We start from the raw sequence: 10,911 nt of genomic DNA on the forward strand, positions 1-10,911 counted from the left end.
AATTGCTCGGTTAATCATAACCTTGCTGTTTGTGCGGGTTACACAGCAGACACCCTGGCTAGACTTGAAGGTCAGCTGTGGTGAGGACAAGGTTTTGGAAAAAAGCAGCAGATTAGTAGTGCCCTGACCACTGAGCAGTTTGGGCTGACAGGTGTCTCCTCTACCGTGGAGAGAAATGGTTTTGGAGAGGGAGGAAAGAGAAATTGGAAAATTTGCAGGAAGTGGTATGAGAAAGACATAGGAAAGATGGTGGGCTCCTGCTCTGGGTATCGGTTGGTTAAATGAACTCCAATCCATGGAGATGTAAAGCACCTTCCTGGGCTGCACCAAGCAGTTCCTGTGAGAGGGGGAAGCAACACATCTTTTGGCAAGTCAGTGGATGTAGAGAGCGTGTGGTACCTCAGCCGATGCTCTTCAGCACCTGGCAGGACAGAGCCCTTTCCAGGGAAAACCAATACCAGGGTTTCATGCCACATCCCGGTCCCAGTGGGAAGCCAGGATTTCATACATTGTTTTCTTCTGCTTTTATGATTTTATTTCATCACTGAGGTGTCAGGGGCTTGTATTGTGGAGATATAACTTTACATTGTCATTATTGTTGTTACATTTTTATGCCCCCACCTTTTTAACCTCATCCATTACCTCAGTTGCGTGAACAAATACACAACATCAAATAGAAGTGGGTGTAATCCAGAATGTCCAAGAAAGCAAGAGAGGTATTAGCAGTTTGAGGCATACATAGTGCTCTTTCATTATTTATCATTTCAAGGCAGGGAGTTAAAATGTTTCCCAAGGCCATTCTGTTATCTGATAGCAATAACCTTTACTGTTATTCTATATGCTAATAAGTTAATTATGCTTTAAAACCCATAGTTCAAGCAAAACATTCCCTTTATGTGTGTGCTTAAAAGATTAATTTTATGACTCATTTAGATTTTGACTGAACATGCTCCAGAAGGTGTATGGTTGAGTGTGTCTGTATGTGCATATGCAGCTGCATGTTCATGTGTACCAGAGCTGGATGCATAATGGCCATGGTGATGAAAAGCTGTGTAGTAACCTGCCCACTCCTCCTCTCGTATTGAAGAGCAATTTGTAGGAGAAGCTGTAGCCTGTCATCCTCTTGTTTTTTCTCTCCATGTTAGATCTGCTCCCAAATATGCCCATACATAAACATGCATGTGTACCTGTACGTATGTATCCACATACACTCTCATGTATACAAACAGACCTACAGGATGTTGGTTTGTACAGATATATCTATTCATGCACCAGCATTTAAAAAGTATTAAAGGTGTGACACTGGTGCAATATGGAAAATAAAGGCAGTGCTCATGGCAAGCATATGTACGATGTAGAAGAGTACAAGCACAAGACAGCACCACATTGGATTACGTGGCACTGTGTTAGCATTTATGAAACATTCATTCCCTTTCACGGATCACCATCATAACGTGCTAATTTTAATCCGGTTAAATGCTGTAGACCTTTATGGGATGAGACCTTTAGACTGTAATGAGGTGTTACTCACCTGGACAGTTGGTCCAAGTGATGTGTATGTAAGTGGACAGCTGACACATTTTAAAAGAAGTAGTAGCAATTCTAGTGGTGAGTGAACCTTGTTTCATTCTTTCTCAATGTACTAAGTATACTCTTTTAAAATATCTATCATCATATTAAGTACCCACAGATATTTCATGGACAAAGCTGTGAAAAATTCCTAGAGGACTAAAAGAAACAAATCCCAACAAAATCACTGGAAGCTACATGACCAAATTGTTTAAAAATCTCAGCAGTAATATTCAGATTTAAGTTTACGTTCTAAAATAATAATGGTTTCTGTTTTCTTATAGTTAAGAACAATTTGTAGACATTAACTTAGGACTGCAGAGACTTGCAGCGGAGCCCAGAAATTTTTGCTGTTACAAAATGCAAAGGGGGTGATTTGGTTCAGTCTGAAATATATGTTATCACTAATTTGATGTTCTATTTACAATACTATTTCATATCGTAATTAATATGAACAACAAAAGTTTCAGATCTGATTCTCTGGAGGGCTAAAAACCACCTAGGAAATGCAGTTTGTGTAGTGTATCAAGAAGTCGCTGACCCGCTAGAGGAAGAAGTTTTAGGCAAGAGTAAAAAAGAACATAGGATTTTATGCAGAATAGCTTAGTGTATTTTCAATTCTAATTTTTACAAATGTGTGCCGCTCTGATTGTAGGAAATGATGACAATAATCTCAACTCCATTTTTTATGAGCATTTGACAAGATCTCTGCAGGAGTCTCTTTGTGGAGATCTGATTCTGGGCCGCTGGGGAAACTACAACACAGGAGACTGTTTTATTCTGACATCGGATTATTTAAATGCGTTTGTGCACTTGATCGAAATTGGAAATGGCCTTGTCACCTTTCAGCTCAGAGGGCTCGAATTCCGAGGTAAGGATCCCTGCTAATTTAAATAACAACAAAACCAGCAATAAAACCTGTCTGGCTTTCTTAATCTATCACAACTCTATAGTAGGATATAGAATTTAAGAACTTTTCTCTCTTCGTGTTTTTACAGATATTTGTCTGTCTGTCTAAAGGCTCTGTACTTTGTATCATTATTTGAATGACAAATGTTTTGAAACCTAGATGTTAAGAAATTTGGAGTCACGTTGTGGAGTATCTTAAAACTTTCAGAAAGAAGGCATATTTATCACTTTCTTGGTTCACAGATCTTTTAGGTTATGCATAGTTATGTTTTCAGATTCTTTCTTTCCCTCTATAACCATGAAAACTGAAGTTGTTCTTAAAACTGTTCAACCCCCAAAACTGGTCTTCGAAGAAATGCCAAATATCGTAAGACTTCCCCCATGGAAAATATCTTGTGTGGGTTCATGCAAGATGCCAGTGCTGAGGTGGTCTCTGTCACAGCAGAACAAGAGAGGAGAAGCAAGTGGATCAGAGCTTCATATTCCTCTTATCTAGGAAGTGCAGACTTCACTTGAGAAAGGGACTTCACTTTCTTCCTGTTCAGTATGTTCCTCTGTTCGGACACCCTTCTGTAAGGAACGTCAATTGCATCCCCTTTCTCGGTGGTCTGGCTTTTGTGAGGCCAATTGTTCATAGTGTCATACTCTGTCCTTTTGTCTGTTGTCCCTAAAGTAGGAAGAAAAATGAAAGTAAAACCACTAAACTTTTAAATGGCTTTTAAATTTTGCTTATGCTACACATGTTGTCTGCTTGTGTTTGTTGCTTGGCTTTGTAACCTTTTGAAGATACCACTTTGCAATTGCAGGTGACGGGAGTTTTGAAATCCCAGAGTAAACAGCTTCCTGGGATGCTCAAGGGCTGACCATCTAGTGGGCAACATGTAGAGGAGCGTATATTCAAGGCGACTTTTCAACAAGGTTGAGTATGAGAAAATAGGAGAGAGGCTGGCTCATTGAATGCACTGAGGTGTGGGAGGATTAGACAAGGAAATAACATGCGTGGGCTCATGTCTTGACTGTGTGCCACCTCCCTGTAGGATGTTGAACAGGTTGTGGTAAAAGCTTGTTGTTCACTTTCCTTCCTGTATGGGGGGGATGAAGATAACACTTCTGTATCTTAAGAAAAGTTATGTAGAAAACAGTAAATACCTGAAACAGCTTGGTATTGTAGTACCTGAAGAGATTCCTAATCAGTACAAAGGCAAATTGTAAGAAAAAGCAACTGGAGAGGAAGATAAAGAATTTGTTTATCAGCCTTATTTCTTGTTCATGATGATGGTGATGGATGTGTGGCTCTGTGGCTTTCTTCAACTTCAAAGACATCTGTGCAAGTCTTATCTTCCCCTTGTGGGCCCTCAGGGTAAGCAGTGGTGCTGCTGTGTCAGAGATGGATACTGAGGTTAGGTACCCCATAGAGTCCACAGATGGAAGGCTTTTTTGAGGTTGAGATTTGGAATTTGCTATTACTTCTTTCAAATCCAGGCCAGACAAATGAAGATTAATGTTGTTCTGCAAGAACAGTTAAGTACTGTGGAAGTTAAAATCTCTTGGTTACAGAACTGATGGTTTCCCAGGCTGGTAAATCTCTGAGATAATTGCCTTTTTTTTTAAGACCATTTTAGTCAACGTGTCATTTTTGGTTCCTCTTAGGTTGCTCACAGTTATAATTCTTTATGGAAACTCTGTGAAGTCAAAGAATAGTTCATTCATTTCTGCAGATCTGAAAAGTGACTTCCAGGAGGGATTTATGTGTGATAAAGAGGAGACATACCTTGGACATTGTTGATATTTTGTTCAGATTTGTTGGGATTTTGAGTAAGCAGGACGATGTACATTTCCATTAACTGCATTCTAATTTCAGAAAATTATGTTTGCTGATCATCCTTTTGTGTTAAAATAGTTCACTGCAGGATTTAAATCAAACAGAAGAAAGAAATCTCACTTTCATGTTTAAATTACATGAGTTTTGTGATTTTTTTTCCCTTTATGCGGTTGCCACCTGCTGCCAGGTCCCTCTCCATCATCACCATCCCCATGCACTCAAACCACATGCTAGCTGGATAAAAGGATCAGGGGCCTAGAAGACGAGCTTAATGAATTGGAAGTTGACTGGTGAACAACTGGATAGTTTTGTTGCTGAGTGGTTTGGGAAGACTTTGTTTGACTTTGAGCCAGGATGGTTCACTGCCAGGCAGGTGCCATTGTACATTTGGATCTGAGAGCAAAGCTCAAAACCTGCAGTTTGCCACCTGTCAGGGCATCTCTGTATTCCCTAAAATCACACTTTAAGTAACTAAATGGATCTGAAAATTGCCCTTTCCATGCAGACAGCCTAATGCTGTTTGCTGTTAGTACCGTAGCTGGTTCTCTTTGTGGAGTAGATCCCACGTCTGCTGGCTGCAACAGGTCTTTAAATTCAAGCTGGGGCTGAGCCCGGCAGCCTCTCATGTGTTCCATGAGTTGCCATTTAGAGCCAGCTGAGTTCCCACCAGGAATATCCCCTTCCCCCATGTGTCTCATGCTCCTCAGGAGAAGGCTGGCAGCCTGCAAAGCAGCACCCTGACCTGAGTGTTCAAAACACCTGGACAAAGAGAGCGGAGCAAAGTGTGACCTGGGGAGGCAGGAGAGGAGTTACTGGAGGAGGAGGAGAGGAGTGGGAAAATGGGAAAATACTTCCAGGCATTGAGAGGAGATGCCCAGCTTGTCCTTTACTGAAAATGAGGAGAGGGTAATAATGAGCTCAGGCAAGGTGAAAACTTTCAGGTAGCTGCACGTTGGTGTGGGGGAATCAAGCCCTTCCCTGACTTAACTCTACCGTGTTAGACCACAGCGGTGTGCTAAAAGCAGCCTGCCAGAAGAAATATGTAATGTCTCATTTAGTTCGAAAGGAAGAGACAAGGGAAAACCCACAATCAGGGAATAAGCAGAAAGAATGTCAATGTATCTAGCTCCCATGAGTTGCCTGTAGAACCAGGAAGACTTAAAATATTTCTCTGTTTAGTCTGTGCCTCTACAAAATGTCCTTTGGAGAATATCCAGTTGGGTGTTACGTGTGCAGAAATTACTTATGGATGGTGATGCTAAAATCTTGAGGAGCTGTTTTCTAACTCATGCCCCTTCAATCACATAATTAACTTCTAAATCTCTGCTGTGACTTTTTTTTTTTACTGCATGTTGCACGTGCAATATTCATGCTTCACTTGGAGCTTCATTAGATGAATCAAAGAAAGAAGCACAGAGCAGACACAGATGTAGTTGTACGTAGTGGAAGGCAGCTGTGACAGCAGGACAGGATCACCCGTGGGGCTTCCTCTGTGTTAGCTAGCTTATTTCCCACGCAAAATGGTCTATGAACACAGCCCGTTTAGGGTATAAGCTTTAGGCACAGTAATGATGTCTAAGAAATAAGGGCAGTTATTCATTTCTGCAGTATATGTGTATGCTGTATAGTTTTATTATAGTAGCAAGTACATTACCAGTGTAAGGAATATTTACTGGTGTTTGATTTTTTGTGTCTGAAGGCTCTGTAGCACTGGCAAGAATCATTCTTTATTTAAAGAGTGGTTGCAACTTTCCCTTTCTGCTTTTACAAATCACTTCTTGCTGTTGGGAAATAAAAGTGCTCACCTTCATGTCTTTCCTGAGACTACACCTGATGTGTGTTCTGTGCATGCACCAGACCATCAAAAGGTATCGATAAATAACAAGGAGTTCAGAGAGCAGCAGCCATTGTTAACACACCTCTTTGGCGAGAAGGTTAAAAACCAAAAGAACATTGTTTGTGGGAAAGAACAAAGGCTGAGAGACACAATGCTCAGAAATATTAGAGGCACAAACAGAAAGGATGCAAAAGGGTTTCTTTAATCTTGGTGATTTAATTGGGAAGAATGGCATGAAAAGGGAAGAGGATACTTTATGTTGAATGCAGGAAATCTGTGATGCACAAGCTTTTCCTGGTGTACAGTGACGCTCCAGCAGTGGAAGCCATCTATGAATTTCAAATAGGCTTAGAATAGTTTCTGTAACACAGACTAGAATAAATATTTGATGCCTTTTTTTTCCTTTCTTCCCTTCCACAATTGTACATGTATGTACGGGTGCACTGAAGAAGACTTCTGGAAGGAAGGAAAATGTTGTTAGATGCACTGCAACCTTTGCAACCTTTTTACTGAGAAAATTACTTTTCCAGAAACAATTGTTGTGTCTTGCATTGCACTCCAGGAGAGGATTTTGTGGCATTTGGTAGCTGCAAGTTTAACAGTCAGCATCCATAATGTGTCTCTGTGGACCAAGAAAAGGAAAGGTTTCTGAGGAGGGGGGATGCCGATTATTAGAGCAACTGATCTGGTTTGAAAACCAGGCTATTTTTTGGGCATACAAGCACCTGAAGCAGCTGAAAACCAAACCACAGTTTTATAACTAACAGCTTTGATGTTTGAGGAATTGATAGTGGTTTTTAAATCCTGAGATTTTTCTTTGATATAACCTGAGACTATCAGAGCCTGTAAATTACTGTTCTTAATCCCAATTCCACACAGAAAAGAGCAGGAAGGAGCCAAAACAGTTGCTGGTTTCCAGAAAGTGTCCAGTTCTGGGGTTCATGAGTTTCCTTTTGGGAGCTCAGTTACTGCTTTTTGAATATTTGTTTTTCTGTGTTTCTAGAGCTGTATCTGATGCTTGTTTCAGGAGAGGATGGCCTTTCAATGTCTGTAATTATGGTCTTTGTGCTTCTTCTGGGTGCTATCTTGCTGCTTATTAAGCTGCTGTCCTGAGCAGAAAAGAAATGTGTCAGGTGAGAAGGAGCCTTACCCATCAGAATTTGGGAACACTCAGATTTGCAACAGAGCTCCGTGGAGCAGAGTCAGATATTTCCACTGTAATGTATTTATTTGTAAAATATTTATGGGCATGATTTGCCAAACAAATGGTGAGCAATGAGGCATTCTGTGCAGTTGACAGTGAAGAGGGGATCAGACTAGATGATCTTTCGAGGTCCCTTCCAATCTCTAACATTCTGTGATTCTGTGAAGAGACCCCTGCATGGTCTACAAAAGGAGTTACCTTGGGCTTCAGTCCGTCTTCATGGCTCACATCCAGCTCCATCTCTCAGACTTAACACCTAGTTACATCCCCAAGTCTAAAACTGGCTGTTGGGATCACAGAGTTTAAAGCCTGAAATGCCCCATGCAGGAGAGTGATTTATGATCATCTCAACGTCTGTGGGGTGGGGCTGGTGCATGGAGCCCTATGAGCCCTTTCTAGGTACATTTGCACCCTAGGTGCTTATTACACGTCAGCAGTCCTTGGAGCTCAAGCTCAAGTGTTGTTAAACTGAAGTGTTTTATGGAAATTAAAACTGCTTCTGGAGGTATGTCGTTGTGTTATAGGATTTTCTTTCTGGCCCTTCACAACTGAAAAATGCTTTTCTTTTCACTCACTGAGTTTTGAAAATTAAATTCAAAAGCACCCTTTGATTTCAGTGATAAATTCTAGAAGGCCGGGTGGTCATTAATTTAGATCTACTTTATGCATCCTCTTGAACTGAGATTACAGTCTTTAGTTTCAATTTTCTTATCTCCATTTAGGTCAGATCACACTGGCAGAGCACAAGTCAGTTCTCAAATTCTGATGTGTCAGGAAAATAGAAGGAGCTCCAAGTTGTCACCCTGGTTTTCTCCTGAGCTCACATAGATTGACCTTGCTTTGTTCAGCTGCCACATGTTTTTGCATTGATGGATTTTTGGCAACCATCCAGTGTTTTAGATATCTTACAAATGAATCGGTCTCATCTGTGCTAGCAAGGGTCGCAGAGAATGACTAATGACTAAGCTTGAGTGAAGCAGGAGGTCTTATTTTCTGCAGAAGGAGATGTGGGAAAAAAAATGTTTTCCCTCAGATTTTAAAATTACTAATTAGCAGTGAAAACATTTTCCTGTATTTTAATATTTAATGGTACTACACTTAATTACATTGCAGAACTGAAGTGCACGTTCTGCTCCCTGCTCTGTGGTTTTATGACTAATTCTCTCAGAGTCACTTGAACTTGATAATTTTTTGAGATGCAATATAAAAATTGACATTTTAATCATCAGCTTATAACATATACACAAAAGTTTAGGTCACCCTTCTGTAAAAGATGGACACAAATGCATTTACTGTGACTTGCCCCTTTTGGCTCAGCATAAAGCTGAGCACATGCTCTTAAGTCTTGGCAGTACCAGCATCTAGAGTAATGAACCAAAAAGGCTTGATGTAGGCACTGGTAAAATGAAATTTCTCTGTAACGTGCAAATCTGTGGCACTGAAGTCCAGCCAGTGCATTACAGATTAAAGTTAAGGCTCAATTAAAGATGAGAGAAAATTACTGGCAGTATTTCTAGAACTGATTGCAAGAATTGGGAGGGAACCAACATGTACTTGAGCATCAAGCCTGCATTTTTGTATGTGCAAACTTGAGTCCTTTTACTAGTTGTTGTTTGGAAATACTAATCAGTGGCATGATGATAGGGATTTGGTGTTTTGTTAGAGCACTGGCCGTGGCTCAGATTACAGTTTTAAACTTAACAGGGATAGCCCAGAGGCTCTGCAAGCAGTCAAGACACCAGATCCCCAGGTGAGAGTACCCAAGGCCATCAAACAGCTTTTGTTAAGCAAGTGCATGTTTCCCAGATGTTGAAGAGCACAGCCCTGATTTAATTCTTTGGAATAAATCTGCAAAATGACCACATAAGCTCCTTTGGTTGCTTCCCAGAGGTTTTGTATTAACACGATCCCAGTTAGAATGCCTCGGTCCCCAAGTTCAACGCTGATTGCATCCACTGTAGTATAGTTTTAACTCTCATTGATTAAAATTACCTAGCAAAGATGACTTGGAGACATTTTTACCTTTTGAATTAGCTGAGAATGCAATTAATTGTTCTGGCATCTTCTTCTCCTGTTTGTTATGCATGTGATGACAGCCTCTGTCAGACACTGAGGATCTCTTGAATTCGCCTATTATCTGCCTTGCCAGCCTCTTTAGGCCCCATATTTTATGAAATACATGGCTTAAGAAAACCAGTAATTACAGATTCTCCAGTAATAATATTTGGTATTTATAGATAGAGGTAATACAGAGAACACACAGAAACATAGCCAGCATTCCATAGGAATGAAATGTGATATTTCCATACCAAAAGAAAAAAAAAAAAGGTTTAAGAATAGAGTTACATGGACTGAGGCAAGCCATCTTTAATTCCCTTAGTTGCAGGGGGGATCAGTGGCAGTTCTTTATTAGGCTTGTGTTTTTCATCGCTTATAAATATTTGGCAATACTTAATTTAGCACCTGGGATGAAGATGTATCTCTTCTTAAATTCAGTTTAATTTTGAGAGGCCTTTTGACTTTCAAAAATAAACACAACAGCAATAGTAACAGCACCAGCATGGAGTAGTTATTTTACTCTTTTCGAGCTATGTACAAAGGAATGTGCCTTTCCCTGCTTCACTTTGAGTACGATGTCTTTTGACTAGACTACAGAAAAGCATCCACTGACCCAGAGCAGTTGCTGCTTTTTTGCTGTTGAGCAATAACCGTTAATTCATGTAGAAATCTGTGAACTATGAAGCAGAAGCAGTGTAGTTCGTGTCCAGTCCAACTGGAAATGTCAGCTTGATAGGTCATGTTTTGTACTTTGTGGCAGTCTTGAAATGAAAGCTGTTTATATTTCAGTTACTTGAAGACATTTAATAATTTGTCATATTGTATATCCCTGAAGTCCAAAGAGGAATACGTATCAGTGTGCGAACAACAGTGGGTACACAGTGTAAGTTTTCACTTACAGAAAACTGAACAGAGAACACCAAAATATACCGGATCTTTTTCCCCATTTCTCAGGGCTACAGTCACATTTTTTTTTCTCACATGTTTCCTTCAGATGTTTCTTCTTATCTGTTTTCTTGTATGCTCTTGCTTGCTGGATACATTTTAGAAAGTGTACAGGCAAAAAAGAGAAGGTGATAACCAATACTTTAACATATTTTGTTATATTTTGAAAGGCTTTTCTTGGTGTCGAAAGAGAAATATTCTGGGTGCTACTTCTATCAGTATGAACTAAAGGTCCTCAGGTGGTGATGGGACCGGGATAGTTGGTCAAGGGCACAGCCACTGTCATGACGCTCTGCAGAAAGGTCTTTGGGATGCTGCCTCGCTCCAGGCTCTCTTTCAGGGTGCTGGCAAACTGCAGGGGATTAGAGCTGACACCTTGTTCTTTCCCAGTCCAACATTCAGATGATGAACATAGCCATTCTCCCACTTCCAGTGCCACAGCAGAACAGGTCTGTTGGTCCTGGCAGGGGGGTGCATAGCTGTTGAACTGCAGCACAGTGTCTAGCACCTTCCTCTCCTGTTGAAACCGTTGGGAAGCTGACGGAGCCAGCTCGCTGAGGGGGGACG

The 10,911-nt window shown here is 40.7% G+C and overlaps 1 protein-coding gene across 1 annotated transcript in view; it reads left to right on the forward strand.

Moving 5' to 3' along the window:
• PCNXL2 (pecanex-like 2 (Drosophila)) overlaps positions 1 to 10,911 on the forward strand; it is a gene marked incomplete at its 5' end in the record, with an annotated part of 141,373 nt that overhangs the window by 104,158 nt on the left and 26,304 nt on the right. Inside the window, one exon of the mRNA XM_010081844.1 lies at positions 2,225 to 2,440. Within this exon, the coding sequence (XP_010080146.1) occupies positions 2,225 to 2,440 (216 nt within the window). The remainder of the gene's footprint in view (positions 1 to 2,224; positions 2,441 to 10,911) is intronic.

This window comes from Pterocles gutturalis, unplaced genomic scaffold, assembly GCF_000699245.1.
Source record: "Pterocles gutturalis isolate BGI_N339 unplaced genomic scaffold, ASM69924v1 scaffold1104, whole genome shotgun sequence".
NCBI classification, from domain to species: domain Eukaryota; kingdom Metazoa; phylum Chordata; class Aves; order Pterocliformes; family Pteroclidae; genus Pterocles; species Pterocles gutturalis.